Source organism: Rhinoderma darwinii, chromosome 11 (assembly GCF_050947455.1).
Source record: "Rhinoderma darwinii isolate aRhiDar2 chromosome 11, aRhiDar2.hap1, whole genome shotgun sequence".
In the NCBI taxonomy this organism is placed as follows: domain Eukaryota; kingdom Metazoa; phylum Chordata; class Amphibia; order Anura; family Rhinodermatidae; genus Rhinoderma; species Rhinoderma darwinii.
The window spans coordinates 29183690-29205831 of record NC_134697.1 but is presented as its reverse complement, the minus strand read 5'-3'; the positions used below and the strand labels follow the sequence as shown (position 1 = coordinate 29205831).

At 42.8% G+C, this 22142-nt stretch overlaps 1 protein-coding gene across 2 annotated transcripts in view; it reads right to left on the bottom strand.

The window, feature by feature from the left end:
* KNDC1 (kinase non-catalytic C-lobe domain containing 1) overlaps positions 1 to 16504 on the bottom strand; it is a 104163-nt gene extending 87659 nt beyond the window's left edge. For both annotated transcript variants that reach the window (XM_075843231.1, XM_075843232.1), the window contains exons 1-4: positions 16250 to 16504; positions 2282 to 2480; positions 989 to 1047; positions 40 to 186 (exon numbers count right to left, since the gene is read on the bottom strand). In XM_075843231.1, the coding sequence (XP_075699346.1) occupies positions 40 to 186; positions 989 to 1047; positions 2282 to 2480; positions 16250 to 16381 (537 nt within the window). In that variant the 5' untranslated portion in view covers positions 16382 to 16504. The remainder of the gene's footprint in view (positions 1 to 39; positions 187 to 988; positions 1048 to 2281; positions 2481 to 16249) is intronic.
* Positions 16505 to 22142: the final 5638 nt, after the last annotated feature.

The window sequence follows — 22142 nt, the reverse complement described above, 5'->3', positions numbered from 1 at the left end:
AATGCTCTGGTAAATGTACACAACACGGCACAATCCTACCTCAATGTCAGGTCTGTCTGACGGGTTTTCCAGTTGCATAGAGTCCAGCAAGGAGTTTAAATCTTGGCAAAATTCTGTCTCGGACTCTGGGTCAACCACAAATTCTATCGCTGCTTTCAGAGTTGCACCCAGAGAATATATATGCCCCTGCACAAGGAAGTTTATACATATATAATGGGAAAAAGTTAAAATGCATGGATATTAGTTTTAGGTAACAAAGGCATGATTGACATTGCAAACTATGGAAATGTATTATCTAAGTTTATCTAAATTTTGCACCTTAATATTATTAATTTATAATATATGGCTCATGGATATGACATAGAAGTTTATACCACAGCAAAGTCCATGAATATACTGATCTGGCTGCAATACCCCATATATTCCTCTCCCGATTTCTACATCCAATTTATTTTAATGGGCACTGTGTAATACTTAACATCCCCTGTGGTGGTGCTGTAGGAAAAAACACTTCCTACTGGGTTCCCACACCGCTGACTGCTGGGTGTCCCAGCAGCAGAAAATCAGCTTATACTCAGGGGACCCTTCTAAATTTATTTTTTTTATTTTTTTTTTATGCATTTCTGCACTAAATTTTATTTATGACTCATCACTACTTTCTGTATAACTATCATGTTATCCACTTTTAATGAAAGCATATCTTCTCAGGTGGCGTACAGAAGTCCTCCTCAAATTTACTTTTACAAAAATCTGACTAATATGGCATTAGGAAACAGAGAGAATGATAGTTTGAGTGCGGACAAGCCTCCAGGTGGAGAATCTCAGTGAAATAAGAAGCCAAAAAGATAATTCAGACAGATTTCCGAAACTTTTAGTCCTCAATTTGGCCATATCTGAGATAATGATTTTAATAATACAACTCAAATTTGGGAAAATGCTGGGCAAAAGATTATACACCTGACATCAACTAAAAACATCCACCACGCACCTCAATAGTGTTACCAGTCAGATCAAACTCTGGAGGTACAAAGGCCCCTTCAGGATCATCTAGAAGAGAAAAAATAACCCAGATTTCATAATTACTTTACTGAATTCTTTGTAGTCGATATCACTCTTGCTTGCACATATGCTTTCCATAAATCAGATCAAACAGAAGAACTGACATCTAAAATATGCAAAAACACATCATAATGAATATTTTATACGCAAAAATGACGAAAAAAAAAAAAAAGAAAAATCATCAGTATTGCCGTTTCCGTACATTTTGTTTTCATGAAGGTCTAATGTATAGAGTTACATTATGTTGATAGACACACAGCTACTGGCCAAGCGTTTGGCTATCTGAAGTGTATGACCACCCTTAGAAGCAGAGCGTATACCTCCAGCTCTAAAAAATAACTTTTGACATGAAATTGGTTGGTGGGGCGTTCATGCGTTCTGATTCCAACCAATAGCAAGAACAAAGGGTTGCGGCAACCTGATGGACCCCAGATTCCCTACAGCTTTGACTGTAATACAAATCGACGGCCCGTGTTCAACACTCCCAAATAAAGCAGATAAAAGCCAGCGGGAGCCCAACAGGCATAGCTCTTTGCAAAGCACCACAGCCACTTCATTCAAGCGATTGGTGCAGGCTGGAGCGCACGGACCTCACTTTAGAACTTTAAAAGGTATAGTTTTATCAACGACTAACCCTTTTAGAATGTGGCCCCTTCGTCGATGAGCTGATCGCCCCTCAGGTCTAGCTCGGGCACCAACAAACAGCCTGTATTTGCCAAAGGAAGCAGCAGCGAGCCAGGCATTCCACCTGCAGCAGCCACTTTAGTTGAAATGTAGTATTAATTGCCGGCCATTCAGAAGATTGTCCATCCTTGTAATATCAGGACGGCTCAACTCCACCAGAATACGAGCGGCTCTTCGTTCTGGCTCATAGAGGGGGTCCCAAGCAGGGGACCCCTCTCTATGATGCCTATATGCCCTAATAGGACATATGGACAGGAGTAATGAAGACACATTAGACAACGCCTTTAATGCAAAATCTCGTTCCTGACTGCCGGCAATGGGAATGGTTATACTATAGGACTTGGACAAATGCTGTTAAAAAAGGCGGACATTGACATTTAATATACTTTGTGTTACAAAGCTGAAAAGTGCTTTTTCACAATTTGCTGTGTAACCCGGTGTTTGCTTATTCTTTTAAAAGAATGTCATAATTGACGCACTGTTGTCATTGAGAGAACGGATTGGGGACTTGGCACTGGTGGATGAAAGGAAGACTTACCACTAAGCTGCTCCATGAAGCACACGTTGCCGCTGGTGTTAAATGCCAGTGTGTCTGGAGTAATGCACAGCGTCTGGAAGATGGCCGCATGAGAGATGTCCTTCATGGAATAGCAGCACTCCAGGCAGATTGCCCAAATATCCTGCTCAGCGAGACAGTTATCTCGTAGTGACAGAATATCAGCCAAGGACACGTTTTCCTGCCAAGACATTTCACAGCACTTCAGTCAGTAATGGTATAAACATTCAGCGTTTCACCAATATTTGGGTATTACAAAAAATGAACAACCTGCAAACTAATTCCCATTTCTACAATAATTCTGCAAGAAAGAAAGAAATTATAGTTTCCCACGGAGAATAATAACCTGTAATAATGAGGGGTTTTAATTTAAAAACAAAAAAAAACATTCCTTTAAAATAAAAAAATAAAAAAATAAATATAAATGTGATCCCCCGTCTTTTTTTATTTATTTTTTGCCAATAAGGCAGCATTTAATGGAGTTACTCAGGATATAGCGGCCATATTGGAAGTGACCCCGATACCCTACAAAAACGAAGAACTGGCTGAAGAGCATTGTATAACAACTTGACTGGACTTTATATACTGGGGATTTTTTAAATGTATTTATTTTTTACTTTAGAGGTAATGCTATTCAATGCAAAAGATCCGACAAAAACATGACAAAACGTTTTTCTTATTAGATCGACAAATGCAGGATGGCTAAGGTGTAAGGAGCAAAGGAAGGAGAGCGCCACAGATAGAAGTGTAATACATGGACGTCAGCACATGCAGAATACAGGCAAATATCGGAGACCACCACAAAAATGTTCTTCTATAAACGGATTGCTGGATTTCCATCAAATATTGGATGAACGTTCTAATATTTACTTAATACAACGTGCGCAGAAACGATAAGGCTGCATTCAGATGAGCGTGTCCGGTTTGCGCGCGTAAAAAAACGCTGTTTTTCCTACATTTCATGTCCATATGCGAGGAGTATTGGCATCAGCGTGCTTTATGTGCGGCATGTGTTTTTAAAAAAATATATATTTCACTGCTTTCCTATGTAACTGATGGGTGAAACACAGACAGCACACGGATGTGGTCAGCGTGCGGTCCGTGGTTTTCACGCACCCACAGACTTCAATGATTGACTAAGTGTGCAAAAACGCACCAATATAGGACACGCAGTGAGTTTCACGCAACAGACACTTGCTGCATGAAAACTCACACATGTGTGAACAGCCCCATTGAAATAAATGGGTCGGTGTGCTGTCAGTTATTTCAACGCACAGCACACGGACAAGTATTACGCTCGTCACAATGAGCCCAAAATATAAAATTTTTACAAGAAATAAAAAGTGTGATTAAATATATTCGCATTGCCTCATGAAGGAAATTCTTAGCGTGTTGTTTAACACTAGCAACAACTAACGGTCAAGAGTGTTTTTGAAGCAAGTCCAAGAATGTTCCCAAAAAAAAGAAAAGATTTCAGAAACAATTATTTTTGTTACCATAGACACGCATATTATTAGTACAAGTGGTCATTAGCGGAGCATTCATGGCCACCATGTTAAAGGAGAATTTCTTTGAAACATCGCACAGTAGATTTGCTAATAATAATAACTTTAAAAAAAAAAGTTGGGGGTATGTGCACACGAGAACTGGCTTTTACGTCTGAAAAGACAGACTGTTTTCAGGAGAAAACAGCTGCCTCGTTTCAGACGTAAAAGCTCCTCCTCGAATTTTGCGAGGCGTCTTTGACGGCCGTAAGTTAGAGCTGCTCTTCATTGACTTCAATGAAAAACGGCTCAAATTACGTTGCCAAGAAGTGTCCTGCACTTCTTTGCCAAGGCAGTCATTTTACGCGTCGTCGTTTGACAGCTGTCAAACGACGACGCGTAAATTACTGGTCGTCGGCACAGTACGTCGGTAAACCCATTCAAATGAATGGGCAGAGGTTTGCCGACGTATTGTAGCCCTATTTTCAGTCGTAAAACGAGGCATAATACTGAAAATAGGTCGTGTGAACCCAGCCTTACTGCGGAGACCATGGCGTAGAAAAAGTGGCTTAAAAAGTAACTGAACTTTGTGAAAACTTTTGAGGTGTCATAGAGATATAGAAAAAGTTTGGATCAGTGGGGGTCCAGGTGAGGAGACCCCCATAATCATTAAATCTATGGTGCAGAAGCGCTCAGCAGAGCGCCCTGTATCTCCGTTTGTGACCTGCACTTCTCGTTAGGCTGGAGACTGCTCACATAGACAGTTCTCTCACACTTTCTCCTACTCCCTCTCACAACTCTAAGCTGTAAGGTCTCCTCAGCCATTCCTTTCTTACTGCTGCTGCTAAGATGGTTCTTCTCAGTCACTGTAGCCTGCTGTGTGACATCTGAGAGAGGATGCAGCTGCAGGATCAAATCACTAGAGAGAATAGAGTGCGTGCTAGAAACATAAAGGGGAGCATCTACTGATAAAACCTGACTACGGAGGAGATTGTTTGTAGTCAGGATCCACTAGTTAACCACAGGATTCTGTACACCAGCAGCAAGTACTCTGGTGTGACATAGGACTAAAGAGGCAAAACAGGTCATTCAGATCTATTATGCAGTAGTAGATTTTATCGCTATTGGACCCTAAATTTTCTTAAGGTGAACTTGTGCTTTAAAAAGGAAAACTGCTACCACATTTTCTGCCCATAAAGCGCTAGCATGGCGTTACACCAGATGAGAATTGGTTTTTAAAGATGCCCCGCTTGCATCATTAAGTATAAAATGAAGTCATAAAGTAGCGCACGCTGTATGCAATATACCCAAGAAGAATCATCTGGGCGGTCCTGGTCTCCTAAGAAGCTATGAAGTCTTGGCTGGATTGACTTCCCACATGCCAAGACTTATTACATGTCAGATCTGGCAGGACCCAGCGAACTCGTAGTAAGCAGATAAAGCCAAAGTCAGTACACCTACGCATGTGCCAGGTGCCACTGGCTGATAATAAATACAGGCCTGTGGGAAGTCAATCAGGAGACATGGACCACCCATATGACATTTGGGTAACTTACATACAGCTCGCTACTTAACTTTATTTTATACTTTATGCTGCAAGAGATCGTTTCAACAGGGGCATCTTTAGAAACCTATTACTGATGGGTATAACGCCATGTTGGCGGTTAAGAGGCAGAAAATGTGGTGACAGGTTCCCTTTGAAAAGGGTTTGGCCCACAAAAAACAAACAATCATAAATGATCGCTGGGCCCTCACGATCACAAGAACGAGGGTTTGATATCCCCCAGTTTGAATGGAGTGTCGGTCACGCACTACCGCTCCAATCAATGTCTATGGGACTGATGAAAACAAATTGTTCAATCTATAAAACACACTTTGGCTGTTTGAATAGTATAGTGTTAATACCACTGATGCACAGACTATGGGCATGGAAGCTCGGTTATGAGTGTCTGTTCTTCTTGATTTACAGTGGAGGAAATAAGTATTTGATCCCTTGCTGATTTTGTAAGTTTGCCCACTGTCAGTCATGAACAGTCTAGAATTTTTAGGCTAGGTTAATTTTACCAGTGAGAGATAGATTATATAAAAAAAAAAAAAGAAAATCACATTGCCAAAATGATATCTATTTATTTGCATTGTGCACAGAGAAATAAGTATTTGATCCCCTACCAACCATTAAGAGTTCAGCCTCCTACAGACCAGTTACACGCTCCAAATCAACTTGGTGCCTGCATTAAAGACAGCTGTCTTACATGGTTACCTGTATAAAAGACTCCTGTCCACAGACTCAATTAATCAGTCTGCCTCTAACCTCTACAACATGGGCAAGACCAAAGAGCTGTCTAAGGATGTCAGGGACAAGATCATAGACCTGCACAAGGCTGGAATGGGCTACAAAACCATAAGTAAGACGCTGGGTGAGAAGGAGACAACTGTTGGTGCAATAGTAAGAAAATGGAAGACATACAAAATGACTGTCAATCGACATCGATCTGGGGCTCCATGCAAAATCTCACCTCGTGGGGTATCCTTGATCCTGAGGAAGGTGAGAGCTCAGCCGAAAACTACACGGGGGGAACTTGTTAATGATCTCAAGGCAGCTGGGACCACAGTCACCAAGAATACCATTGGTAACACATTACGCCGTAATGGATTAAAATCCTGCAGTGCCCGCAAGGTCCCCCTGCTCAAGAAGGCACATGTACAGGCCCGTCTGAAGTTTGCAAATGAACATCTGGATGATTCTGAGAGTGATTGGGAGAAGGTGCTGTGGTCAGATGAGACTAAAATTGAGCTCTTTGGCATTAACTCAACTCGCCGTGTTTGGAGGAAGAGAAATGCTGCCTATGACCCAAAGAACACCATCCCCACTGTCAAGCATGGAGGTGGAAACATTATGTTTTGGGGGTGTTTCTCTGCTAAGGGCACAGGACTACTTCACCGCATTAATGGGGGAATGGATGGAGCCATGTACCGTCAAATCCTGAGTGACAACCTCGTTCAATCCACCAGGACATTAAAAATGGCTCGTGGCTGGGTCTTCCAGCACGACAATGACCCGAAACATACAGCCAAGGCAACAAAGGAGTGGCTCAAAAAGAAGCACATTAAGGTCATGGAGTGGCCTAGCCAGTCTCCAGACCTTAATCCCATCGAAAACTTATGGAGGGAGCTGAAGATCCGAGTTGCCAAGCGACAGCCTCGAAATCTTAATGATTTACAGATGATCTGCAAAGAGGAGTGGGCCAAAATGCCATCTAACATGTGTGCAAACCTCACCATCAACTACTAAAAATGTCTGACGGCTGTGCTTGCCAACAAGGGTTTTGCCACCAAGTATTAAGTCTTGTTTGCCATAGGGATCAAATAATTATTTCCCTGTACACAATGCAAATAAATATATATAATTTTGACAATGTGATTTTCTGTTTTTTTTTTTAAATATAATCTATCTCTCACTGATAAAGTTAACCTAGCCTAAAAATTCTAGACTGTTCATGTCTTTGACAGTGGGCAAACTTACAAAATCAGCAAGGGATCAAATACTTATTTCCTTCACTGTATGTTGCATAAATACACTGGAACATAGACAATGGGGCAGATTTACTATTCAAATTGAGCAAGAATTCTGGCGTACATGCCGCGCACATTTATTCCCTTTTTTTGGATGTTTTTTGAAAAAAAATATATAATAAATTATTGTCGAGGGGCGTGGCTTAGTAAGATAGGGCGTGGCTTAACTGCGACACGGTGCCAGAAAAATGGCCCAAAATTTTTGGAACAAAAAACTGGCGTTAACTAAGCAGACTAATAGATGTTATAAAAAAGAAGAAAAAATAAATAAAAGGGTCTAGCAAGATGTGCTAAATTGATCTTACAGCGTTCACCACTTTAATAAATTTGGTGCATTTTCTGACCGCCTTGTCTAAGTTTACACGGTCTAAAACTTAGACAGTATGAGTAAATCTGCCCCATTGAGTCTTGTACCAGTACTAATTTATTGTGGAACGTCCTTACACAGTCCACACGGTGTTGACCCACATTACACGCTGAACGTGCTGATAAAAGCAGATCCTCTCTATTGTGTCTGGCTGCTGCGACAGCTTTAAATATATAAAATATATGATAATTTAAAAGAAGGAGAAGGAAGAGGAGCGCAATCTTGTATCTTTGATCTATAATTGAGTGATCAATGCTTAACATATGAAAGCAACTCCTACATTTCTACTTTAGATATGAGGACTCCATTCAGAGGTAATATTCTATCAAGGTCTTTTCTACGTGAACATGCCTAAGTCTTCAGAGAGGACGATAACCGGTAGCGAGCAAGATTGTGCATCTCGAGATTTAGCAAAGTCTTAGGACATAAACGTTCACTCTTCTGTTCTAACACCCTAATTAATTCTAATAAGAATCGTGCCACCGCAATATCAGAAGAAGCAGCAGAAAAACTGAATGTGTATAGAACACACATACATATATATTATATAAAAAAACATGTATAAAAATATACATAAAATGAAAACGGATGTGCTGTGCAGTACGACTCCAGTCAAGTCCAACATGTAGAACAAACATAGGCAACTACGGTACATGCCACAGTTACACACGTGTCCCATAGTGTGTATATATATATATATATATATATATATATATATATATATATATATATATATGTGATGGGCCACAGAAAGGAAACGGTTTACTCCACATAATTCTTTAAGTATCCAGGTTCAGGGCTATGACAGCACCGGGCACCTAAAACTCTTTCCTTTTGTCAATCAGTAAAAAGGGTTGCTGTGTACGTTGATATCTGTGTCATCAATATACTGACCAGCCGTCTCAGCCCAGAAACCATTAGAATTAGGTTTTTTTTGGCCAGTTTGCAGAACTGTGCACGAATAACATGATTTAAGTGGATTTTTGATCGCCATATTTGAAGAATATCTCAAAGGAGGGAACATAAGGTCTAGACTAATCTAAACCCAACATTCAAGGGTTTGTCCAAACTCAGATGAATGGGTGACCATGCTCTCTGCTTTGGCTAAAATTGTAAAAGGCAGACCAAAGAGGCCGGTGGACGAGCAATTCCAGATTGTACAAACAGAGGTCTAGATGGTGTATTAAACAAGAAGAGGTTTAATTTTGAGCAACGCGTTTCGGAGAAAGACTGGCCCCTGTACCAGGTGATGTATTTATAATAGCACTTACAAACAAATATAAAATAAAAACTTTAGAAACGTGTTTAAAGGGTAAAAATGACGTCACTAAAAACGAAGGTGACTGGAAAGTCCAAATAGAGTCACAAAGTAGATCATGCGAAATGACAAACGAAAAACTCTACACAGTAAAAACACAACGCAGAAGATTGTGTGTCACCTGTTTATACCTGTTCAAACTGTGAAGAATGTTTCTTCCACATAAAATGTTTAATTTACTGTGTGCACTCCCTCAAGATACAGTATTAATTCACTTGGGGGTGACCATAGTAACTTGACAATGCCGTAACTTGAGAACATAACTCTATGGAAAACTAGTAATTGGTTTTGAATCCCCCATAATGTAAAATAAAAAGATTTAAAGGAAAAATAAGCAAATAACTAATAGAGATTAAGCAAGTTCTTACATATACAAGTGAGAAAAATCTGCTAGAATCTGGAGAATCAGTCTCTGTGGAGGACAGGAGCTTCTTCAGTGGCATGGACAATGCATACAGTGTACAGTAATAATACAATGCAGCTACCCTCAACTATTGTCCAAAGCATCAGTGTGTCCTGGCACAGTTAGAGAGCAGTACAGAACATGCGCTGGGAACAGGGTAAAGAGCAGTAAAGTACATGTAGTACAGGTAGAGAGCAGTACAGTACATGTAGTACAGGTAGAGAGCAGTACAGGTAAAGAGAGAAGTACAGTACATGTAGTACAGGTAAAGAGAGAAGTACAGTACATGTAGTACAGGTAAAGAGAGAAGTACAGTACATGTAGTACAGGTAGAGAGCAGTATAGTACATGTAGTACAGGTAGAGCGCAGTACAGTACATGTAGCACAGGTAGAGAGCAGTACAGTGCACGGAGTACAGGTAGAGAGCAGTACAGTGCACGGAGTACAGGTAGAGAACAGTACATGTAGTACAGGTGGAAAGCAGTATAGTACATGTAGTACAGGTGGAAAGCAGTATAGTACATGTAGTACAGGTGGAAAGCAGTATAGTACATGTAGTACAGGTAGAGAGCAGTACAGTGCATGTAGTACAGGTAGAGAGCAGTACAGTGCATGTAGAGAGCAGTACAGTGCATGTTGTACAGGTAGAGAACAGTACAGAACGCGTAGTACATGAAGTACAGGTACCGACCCCAACATCTAGCACGCATAGATAGCAGTACAAGACATGTAGTAATCTACTGTACAGCTTTTAGCCAACCTATCAGTGCATGCACTTCAGTATTACAGCATCCACTGATTGGATCCACTTGCTTCCGATGATTCAGGGTGTTTTACCGGTGACATGTGCACACCGGTACTGCCTTAGGCATTGTAAGTTAAATGTGGCTTCTTGTTATGATGGCCCAAGAGACCATTGTAAGTTGAGGATTTTGTAACACTGTAAATTGAGGGGCCACTGTAATCGGGTCAGGGTCTTTCACTATAAAACTATGGCTATTTTATCTAATTTTGCTTTATAATGACATATATATATATATATATATATATATATATAACTGTACTAATATTGTATGTGTATGTATACAGTATTTTCTCTCTATGTTTTTTGCCTTTTGAGGAGGCCTACAATGCTCTGCATTGTGTTTTACCGTGTTACAGAGTACATGATCTATGTGACTGGATTTGGTCTTTCCGGCCACGTGTATTTTAGTGAAGACATTTATACCATTTGAACACATTGAAGCCAATTTCTTTTTGTAGGCGCTTCTACTTGTGCAGAGCCTAGTGAAGGGTGAGGTTGTCACTCCAGGGTCTTGTCTTCTGTTGCTTAGCAACAGATTAAACAAACAGTTGGCCCACTGCTCAGCCAAACCAATGCTTAGCGTACAAACTAGAGAGTCTGAATGAGTGAATTACTACACGGGGAAACTTGTGTGTACTAGAGGTGATCTTTCAGAAGATGGTCATGATTTCTATAAGGTCCTTATATATTTTACCAATAGAGAGGGTCACCCTTTGAGCTAATGCCAAATGATATATCTAGTGCAGCTCTCTACACTGGTAGACTCCACGTATAGCCACTGTATATAGATAGATGAGAAGTATTTCCACTTTACATGCAAATGGTGACGTTTACAGAATAAAAGAGAATGTTCACCTCCTAAAGCCTAAATTGACATATCTGTGCTGGAGGGGCAGGTAAGGATTTGCTTTTTTTCAGTGATTGATGCCAAATGCAGGAAAAATTTACATTTTTATAAAGTGCGGTTAACCAGTTTAAAATGTTTTGTCTGGAGGGAAAACAAAAAGCTACATTCCTATAAAACAGTCTAATTAAGTGTTCCCAAGAGTGGCACCCCCATCTATTATGCTTTTTTGGGTGAAGCAGCTCAGCCACATTCACTTTAATGGAGCTGAGATGCAATACCAAACACAACCTGATGGACAGATATGGCGCTGTTTCTGCCAGAAAGCAGCCATATTATTCTATTGCCACATAATTAATTTCTAGTCCCAAATCATCAATTACCAACCTGTTCTAATCCGATTGGGATCTGTTAAAGTGTTTTTTCTGGGACCTTGCTATTGAGGACTTTTACTTCGGATAGGTCATTAATATCAGATCATTGGAGGGTCAGACTTCCGTCACCCACACCAATCTGATATTGATAACCTATCCAAAGAAAAAAGGACTTCAAAATTAAAGTACAGGAAAACCTCTTTAATAAATTCTAGAGCCAATATCAATATTGGAGATGGATGAGTTTGAGAAGAGACACAGCTTTGAAATCAGGCAAAAATACAATGGGCAATTCTCCAAAATCAAGAAAAACCCAGTAAATAGAGCTTACTGCTGCCCTACAACGGTCCATGCCCTCTGCCATTACTACAACAGGGTTTGTAGCTCCCTATATATCCGTGTTACCTGCATCACCAAGGTGTCCGCTTCTATTCTTCCACAGGTAAATGAGCCGTTGTATAGATCATTATACTTCCTTACATGACTAAGTAAATGAAGCTGTTCTTTTTACAAAGGTGTGAACCATGAGGAACATTCACGAAGAAGCTCCTTTAAATAAGGAAAGAAAATATGGAGCTCAGTATGACTCCAGGGGTGGACACAATGTAGACTCCAGTTTCAGCAAATAAATCGTATACATTTGACAGTATAATCAAACGTTATATAATGTATATTAGAAAACTGTATATCAATTCCTCACCGTTTTTAAGATCTCTGCTTGTGGTCATTGAATAGGAGTCGACCCATTTGACAATCTGGTCATGTGATGAACACACAGGCTTACTGCTCCTTAACGTACAATCATTAGAGCTCGCTCTGCAATGAGACAAGCACCGGTGGGATCATCACACGACCAGGACAGATATTCATCAGAAATAAACAATGAGATCCAATTCAATGACTAAAAGCAGAGATCTTGAAAACCATAAACTATGGATACAGAGTATATTGGAAAATGATACACCTTTTCAAAATACAATAAATAAGCTTTATTTTCTAAAACCGGAATACCCCTTTATTAGCCAGCCAGACCACTACAGCAGCCAGATTTCTACGTGCTTTTGCAACCTAGACCCTGTGATTTATCCAGTTCCTCCATAACAGAGCCACAGTATATGCCATAAATGTCTGATGGGTGAAGTTCCCAGATCTGGGTCCCACATCTTTTTTTCGAGAATACATTCTCCGTCAAATAACAATTCTGGAACATATTTTTTCAGAACTCTGTTGTACCATTCCTCTGTTATTCCTCTTGGGAATCTATAAACACATTAAAGATGGGTTTTACCATTCCCCTTGTTAAAGGGACGTGTCACTACCCACTTTGACATTGTCCAATCAGTGCTTACAATGTCAGACAGTGTAGGGACGCACCCTATTGACAAGGGGAATGGTAACATCTAGTTGTCAATTTAGTCATACATTTCCAGGAAGAATAACAGAGTAACATTACACTGCAGACTTCTAAGAAATTGTTTTATTTTTTATGGAGAACAAAATAAATTACTAAAAGAGACAATGTCAGGAGAGTTGACCGGTCCTCTTTAAAGCTGCGTCACTTTGCAAATACTTTACTTATCTTGAAGCGATTCCGGATTAGATTCTGTTTTATTCTCTGTTCAGACAGAAAGCGAAATTCAGAATTTTGCTGGATTCCTACTACCAGAGAAAAGTGTAATGTGACAAAGTTAGGCACGGTTCACACCTGCATTAGAGTTTCCATTGTTCTGCTCCAACAATGAAATTACTGGAAGCGCCAATTCCATTGTACGACGGACACCATTGGCGCCCAACAGAACCCTGTGATTTTAATGTGTTCTATAGGAGTTCCATCATGTTACCAGAAACAAAAACGCAGCATGCTGTGCTATTGTTTCCGGTATTTTCGACAGGATCTGTAATGGGGGCCCCTAACAGAGCCTCCAACGCAGATGTAAACAGGCCCTAATAAACTTATGCACTGTGCGGAGTAAGAACTCCAAGTGCCGCCTTATGATGTTCCTAGGAAAGAAACCTCTGTAACACGGAGTCTTGGAATTGGACAAAAAAAAAAAAAAAGTCTCCGTACGCCGTTGTATGAAATCGGAGGAATACGGAGGTACATTAGGGGCCCGACAGAAGTCTATCGGTGCTGTATTAGGGCTCTGCACAACTTCCATATGTAGAATACTGCGACGTATCCATAGGTTTTGATGGTCAAAACCCATGCTTGCACAGCGGCCTTTTGACATGTTAACAGCTGGAAAGAAACTCATAAGGCCTCGTTCACATCTGCGTTGGGGTCCCGTTCTGACGTTCCATCTGAGCTTTCCGTCAGAACGGGACCCTGAACAGACACAAGCGGACTCAGACGGAAACCAGAGGTGTCAGTTTGTGTCTGTTCAGGGTCCCGTTCTGACGGAAAGCTCAGATGGAACATCAGAACGGGACCCCAACGCAGATGTGAACGAGGCCTAAGACGTAAGTGTATGGCGCACTGGTGCATATTTTTCCATATGTATGTTTAATACGGGTTATTTTCAGGAACAAAAAACAAACAACGCATACATCAAACTATATGCCACAAACATAATAGGCCGGAGCCATTAGATGACGTCTCACAGCACAAAGGGAGGTAAACGGCTGTCTGTTTCTAAGGAGAACCAGCAGAATGATGAATGAAGCGTGAAAATAGTGAAGACGACTGAACCGGTACAAAAACAGGAGAGTTACTAAAGAGGTTGTCCACCATAGTCAGCGATGGATTACCACTAGAATAAGCGCTTATCATCTGATTAGTGGGGGGGGTGACCACTGGGACCACCACTGATCAATAAACCAAAGAGCTTACAGTGCTAGATAATGTGCAGCGCCTTCTTTACTCCGCACAGCGTCACTCCTGAACTGGCGCACAACTCCACTCACATGAAGTACTTGCCCGGCCAGGACTGGTGCTATGCAGGGAAAAAGCCTAATGGACCTCCGTATTTTACCCAGGACTGCGGTCCCCTTATTCTACGGAGCGATGGCAGTCCAAGAGGTCAAATCCTAAAAACCAGGACGTTGGCGACTTATCCTAGTAATATACCAACACTTACTACTGGCATATAAAGCAGGAACGTTCCAGAAGTGAGAAGCCCAAAAGATGTGCCCATAATTCATTGATGGAACAGGAAATGAAGGCTCAACGCTGCTTAGGCCTGATTCACACGAGCGCTGCGCACCTCGGACGTGAAAAACTGCAGTTTTTCACGTCCGAGGTACATCCGTGCTCAGCGCTGCGGGACGCGATGTCACACATCCCCCATAGTTGAGAGTCTATGCAGGGATGCGTGAAAAGATTGGACATGTCCTATTTTCCCACGGACCCTTCACACGGTCCGATGAAACAACGGCTGTGTGAATGGCCTCATTGAATTACATAGGTCCGTGGGACGGCCGCGGTTTCAACGGCCGTCCTACGAACGTTTAACACGTTCGTGTGAATCAGGCCTTACAATTTATAACCTAGTGCCCACAACCAGTGCCCCGGTGTATAACCAGTACCCTCACCCACAGCCAGTGCCCCTGTATATAACCAGTACACTCACCCACAGCCAGTGCCCCGGTGTACAACCAGTACCCTCACCCACAGCCAGTGCCCCTGTATATAACCAGTACCCTCACCCACAGCCAGTGCCCTTGTATATAACCAGTACACTCACCCACAGCCAGTGCCCCGGTGTACATAACCAGTACACTCACCCACAGCCAGTGCCCCGGTGTACAACCAGTACCCCTGTATATAACCAGTACCCTCACCCACAACCAGTGCCCCGGTGTATAACCAGTACCCTCACCCACAACCAGTGCCCCGGTGTATAACCAGTACCCTCACCCACAGCCAGTGCCCCTGTATATAACCAGTACTCTCACCCACAGCCAGTGCCCCTGTATATAACCAGTACCCTCACCCACAACCAGTGCCCCGGTGTATAACCAGTACCCTCACCCACAGCCAGTGCCCCTGTATATAACCAGTACTCTCACCCACAGCCAGTGCCCCTGTATATAACCAGTACCCTCACCCACAACCAGTACCCCTGTATACAACCAGTACTCTCACCCACAGCCAGTGCCCCAGTGTATAACCAGTACTCTCACCACACAACCAGTGCCCTTGTGTAGAACCAGTGCCCCTGTACATAACCTGTGCCCTCACCCACAGCCAGTACCCATGTATATAACCAGTCTCAATGTTGTAAATAGTAGCAGTTCTGCAAATGTCTAAGGTTCGTGCCTCATTGGCAATACCGGTCACAAGCCTAAACAACTGGGGGCACATGCTCCGTCTTATAACCTATAGCTCCGAAGCCGGGTGGCACTACGAGTCCCAGCATGGCACCTTAGACTCGGACAACCTTGGCCTGGTGGGTCCTACAACCTAGACTCCTCTCGTGCGATGGTACTACAACTCCCAGCATGGCATCTTGGCAGCCTGATCCTGCTGTGTCTTGCAAACCATAGCTCTCCAGCCCGTGTACTACAAATCCCAGCATGCCATCTTAGCCTTACAACGGGGCCTACCTACGCTGTCCCTCTATGCCATCTTAGGTAACCTGGACCAGCTGGTTTCTTGCAAACTACAGTTCATTAGCAGGGAGGTACTACAACTCGCAGCATGCCAACATTAGCCTGCTGGGTATTGTAGTCCCTTCCTGAAGAGCTACAGGTTGCCTGTGCCTGCTTCAGGTGAGGATAAGGGCAGAGGACCATGACGACAGACACTCATCTATAATACAAGAAGCCGGGGGATCTCTCACCTCATCCTCCAGCAGTGTCGGGAGAGGCTGGAATTCATAAAACTCTTTGCCACCTCCATCTTCGTCTCCCCCCTCGTCCTCCTCGTCCTCCCGGTAATATCCAGATACCTCTACCTCCTCGGCCTCCTCCATCCCCGCAGACGCCAACACCTGTCCGTACCCAGCAGCGCTGCCAGCTCCGCGATTATCATACAGCCAAATCGTGCTGCTGCTCAGAAAAAATGTTGCAAGAGGCCCTAGTGCGCATGCGCAGTAGTCAATCGCTTCCGTATTTCGACTAATCTCAGCGTCTCTCCCGTCACCTGGTAACGTGACGTCAGCGGGAGTCCGCCCCCTACACGGTTTGGTAGGAACCACAGCGCCCTCTGAAGGCAGTAGCGCTTTAGTTTAGCATGAGTTAAACCAGGGGTGAAAGTAATGTCATCTAGGCAGACCGGTAACTAGAAGCTCCTGGGCCCAGTGGCGGATTAAGTATACCATGGGCCCGGGGCTGTTGACACAACTTGGGCCCCCTCCTTCCCCCTCATACGCAATTCAACCCGCAGACACTGTACCCAGTCAGTGCCACTGACCTGACGGATACAGGTTTTAGCACTAGATACAGCTGCTCTGTATTCAGAATATAAAGCAGCTGTATCTCAAAAAGTAAAAATCATTTTTAATTAAAAGTATTTAGAAAGTTGCACCAAACACACTGATACACTGTTTTATTAAAGAAAAAATAATAATAAAATTTTTTTTATAACACCTCTCTTTAAAGTGTAACTAAACTTTTAACATGTCATAGTGATATGTCAGAACTTTTAATCGGTGGGGGGTTCAAGCACTGAGACCCCCACCGATCGCTAAAGTGAAGCGGCAGAAGCGCACAAATGAATGCTGCGCCGCTTCGCTTCTGATCGGCATTCCTCGGAGTGGTGTACGTCCGTACTCCGCTTGCTTGGCTTTCCGAGAAAAGCAGATCAGAAACTAAGCGGCACAGCGGTCACCTGAACTTTTCTGCCACTTTGTTTTAGAGATTGGTGGGGGTCTCAGTGCTCGGACCCCCACCAATCAAAACTTCTGACATTTCACTATGACATGTCAGAAGTTTAGTTACACTTTAAAGGGGTTTTCCCGTGAGGGAAATTTATGACATCCTGTGGATCCTGTCAGATAGGTGCAGTTCCCAGAGGTGGGACTCGCATCTATCTTTAAAACCGGGCCCCCTAAACCCTGTTCTACCTCTTTCTGCTATCGCTGCCTCTGGGCCACTTCCTGACCATGGACTTTCCGTAACTCATAGTAGTGAATGGCAGTTACGGAAGCAGCGTAGCATGCGAGCTACACTGTTTACGAAACTACCATTCAGTTCTATGGGACTTACGGAAACAGTGTACGGCTGGGTTCACACGACCTATTTTCAGACGTAAACGAGGTGTATTATGCCTCGTTTTACGCCTGAAAATAGGGCTACAATACGTCGGCAAACATCTGCCCATTCATTTGAATGGGTTTGCCGACGTACTGTGCCGACGACCTGTAATTTACGCGTCGTCGTTTGACAGCTGTCAAACGACGACGCGTAAATTGACTGCCTCGGCAAAGAAGTGCAGGGCACTGCTTTGCAACGTAATTTGAGCCGTTCTTCATTGAACTCAATGAAGAGCAGCTCAAGATTTACGAGCGTCCCAGACGCCTCGCATAATACGAGGAGGAGCTTTTACGGCTGAAACGAGACAGCTGTTTTCTCCTGAAAACAGTCTGTCATTTCAGCCGTAAATGACAGCTAGCGTGTGCACATACCCTACCAGAACCAATCTCACCACATAAATACAACACCAGAACCAACCTCAGTACATAAATACAGCACCAGAACAAAGCTCAGTACATATATACAGCACCAGAACAAAGCTCAGTACATATATACAGCACCAGAACAAAGTTCAGTACATATATACAGCACCAGAACAAAGCTCAGTACATATATACAGCACCAGCACAAATACAGCTTAATTTAGTGCAACCCCTGCCGTATAGGTTTGTATGGATAAAACTACAGCTCCCAGCATGGCCCGAACAATGGTAAGGATATGCTAGGAGTTGCTGTTTCCCCCAAAAAAATATCATACCATCCATCATCTCACTGCAGATCATACAGTGACTACAGTACTGATTAGAGACAGAATAAACATTCACATTAACCCCTTAATACCGAAGGTATTTTAAACCTTAATGACCGAGCAATTTTTGAAGTTTTTCCATCGTCGCATTCAAAGATCTATAACTTTTTTTATTTTTGCGTCGGCATAGCTGTATAAGGACTTTTTTTGCGGGACAAGTTGAATTTTATAATAGCACCATTTTGGGGTACATATAATTTATTGATTCATTTTTTAATAACTTTTTTTTAGTGAGGTACTGGAAAAAAAACAGAAATTTCGCCATTTGTTTTGAGTCTTAATTTTACACCATTTACTGTGTGGTATAAATAACATAATGGCTTTATTCAGCGGGTCGTTACGATTGCGGCGATACCAAATTTATATGGATTTTTTTATGTTTTTCTACTTTTACACAGTAAAAACCCATTTTTTTCAAAATTATTTGCTTTTGTGTCGCCATGTTTTAAGAGTCACAACTTTTTTCTTTTTTGACCGATGCAGCTGTATGAGGGCTTTTTTTTTATTGCGGGACGACTTTTAGTTTGTATTGGTACCATTTTGGAGTAGGTGTGATGGTTTGATCACTTTTTATCAAATTCTTTTGAAGGCAGGATGAACAGAAAACAGCAATTCTGGCGCTGTTTTCTATTATATTTTTTACGGCGTCCACCGTGCGGGTTAAATAATGTAATTATTTTATAGTTGGGTTTGTTACGGACGTGGCGATACTAAATATGAGTAACTTTTTACTTTTTTTCATAAAGTATTTTGTAAGGGGAAAAAGTGTTTTTTTGTTTTTTTTTTTATTATATGGGAAATGTATTTATTTATTTCAAATTTTATTTAACTTTTTTTTACTTTATTTTTAGGCATCATTTACACGAGCGTAATATACGCGCGTGCTTTTCGCACATGTCTTACGCACCTGTATTAGGCTATGGGGCAGTGCAGACAGTGCGTGAATTTTGCGCAACGCGAGTGCGTTGCGTAAAACTCACGACATGTCCTTTCTTTGTGCGCTGTTCGCGCATCACGCACCCATTGAAGTGAATGGGTGCGTGAAAACCATGCATGCCGCACGGAAGTACTTCCGTGTAAACTGCATGGTTCGCGCAACAGCTGTCAAACTCTGAATGTAAACAGAAAAGCACCACGTGCATTTCTGTTTACAAACATCCAAACGGAGTGTCATAATGATGGCGGCTGCGAGAAAATCTCGCAGCCGCGCATCATACACTGATGACACACACAGCTTTTAAGTGCCTTTCGCGCACGAAAAACTTAGATCCGGCCTAAGTCCCACTTTACTGTGCAGACTTTTGATCGCTATTATAATACACTGCAATACTTCGGTATTGCAGTGTATTATTGCCAGTCAGTGTAAAACTGACAGGCACTTGCTAGGTAATTACAGGCAATTACTAAAGGCAGACCTGGGGCCTTTGTTAGGGCAAAGCCACACGTGGCGGAATTCCTCTTGAATTCCGCAGCGGACACTCCGCAGCGTTAAACCGCAGCGGAGCCGTTTGTCCATTGACTTCCACTTTTATTTAGCAGTGGTCGTTTAGACGATGCGTAAAATTCCACTGCGGTGCATAGGCTGCGGAGCGGAATTTGGTGTCCGCAGCATGCTACGGCTGTTGCGGAGTTGTGGCGGACTGGTTGCGGACTCATGGCGGAATTTCTCCATTGACTTCAATGGAGATTCTAAATTCCGCAATGAAGTCCGCAGCTGTCATGAAAATGTTATATGTGCTGCGTATGCGTCTTGCTTTTTTGACATGACATTTCTTCATTCTGGCTGGACCTATGTATTTCTAGGTCTACAGCCAGACTGAGGAAGTCAATGGGGCTCCCGGAATTACGGGAGCGTTGCTAGGAGACGTCAGTAAATAGTCACTGTCCAGGGTGCTGAAAGAGTTAAGCGATCGGCAGTAACTGTTTCTGCACCCTGGACAGTGACTACCGATCACAATATACAGCAACCTGTAAAAAAATAGAAGTTCATACTTACCGAGAACTCCCTGCTTCTGTCTCCAGTCCGGCCTCCCAGGATGACGTTTCAGTCTAAGTGACGGCTGCAGCCAATCACAGGCTGCAGCGGTCACATGGACTGACGCGTCATCCAGGGAGGTCGGGCTGGATGCCGAAAGAGGGACGCGTCACCAAGACAACGGCCGGTAAGTATGAAATTCGTTTACTTTCACTAGGGAAAGTGCTGTCCCTTCTCTCTATCCTGCACTGAATAGAGAGAAGGGAAGCACTTTTCCCGCAGTCCGCAGCAGCTAGTCCGCATCAATTTACTGCACATTTTGGGCAGATCCGCCGCAGAATCTGCAACGCATATTCTGTGCGGCATTTATGCGGACAGTTGCGGAGGAAATCCGCCATGTGTGGGCATGCCCTTAGGTCCCCAGGCTGCCATAGAACCCATCGGCACCCCGCAATGCATGCAGGGATGCCAGTGGGATGAAAGAGGGAGCCCCCTCCCTCTAAAATCACTCAGATGCGGCGCTCGCTATTGAGCACCGCATCTGAGGGGTTAAATATGATCGGAGACAACTGCTAGTGGTCTCCGATCGTTGCCTTGAAGTCTGAGGCTGTTACTAACAGCCCGGGCTTCAGCAGTACCCTGCACGATGCGGGGAAAGTTCTTCTGAAGTGCCGACGTGGAAACGCATCGCTTCAGAAGAACTACCCTGAACGGCCGACGTAAAAACACTATACGCCGATCGTTAAGGGGTTAAAGAGGCTCTGTCACCAGATTATAAGTGCCCTATCTCCTACATAATCTGATCGGCGCTGGAATGTGGATAACAGCAGTGGTTTTTATTTTGAAAAACAATCATTTTTGAGCAAGTTATGAGCAATTTTAGATTTATGCTAATTAGTTTCTCAATAAACAACTGGGCGTGTTTTTACTTTTTACCAACTGGGTGTTGTACAGAGGAGTGTATGAGGCTGACCAATCAGTGACCAATCAGCGTCATACACTTCTCATTGTTCCAGCCCAGTTTCTTTCACTGCACAATCACACATCATTTTTTTTCCCAAAAATGATTTAAAAAAAATGATGCAAAATCTGTAATTGTGCCCCCCGCCCACCATTTATAATACTGGTGTCTTCTTATGTGCAAAAGGGTCATTGGGCTCCCTTAGACATTATGGCCCGAATGTGGCTGCCACATCTGCACTCCCTATAGTTACGCCCCTTCCTCTGGGTCCCAGAGCAGATTTTGGACTCCCTGCCTCTCCCCACACCAATGAAATGTATGTGTAATGTGTTTCAAAACTTTTTTCAAATTGCCTTTTATTAAAAATTTGCTTTACTTTTTGCGCTGCAGATTCTATGTATGCTCAATATATAGAAGCTGCATATCGTCGCTGTAAGCTAAATCCGTCAGTCAACTGGACCGATGGCTGTGCTGACAGCAGCTCATGTGTGCCTCTAAGGCCCCATGCACACGACCGTATTTTTTCCCTCCCGTAAATACTGGCCATAAATACGGGTCCGTTGTCACATGTTTTTAACCCATATTCCACCCGTATTTACGGACCCGTAAAAAAAGGGGGGCTGGAGATGATGTCATAGGATCGCTCAGGCGCCATTTTCTCTGCTTCTCTTTATTCAAAAATGTAAATCCCCATACGTCGTAATTACTGGTGCACACATGTAGATTTCTATGGGCCTGCCCGTGCCGTAATTATGGCCTGATATAGGACATGTTCTATATTTTTCAACGGCTCGG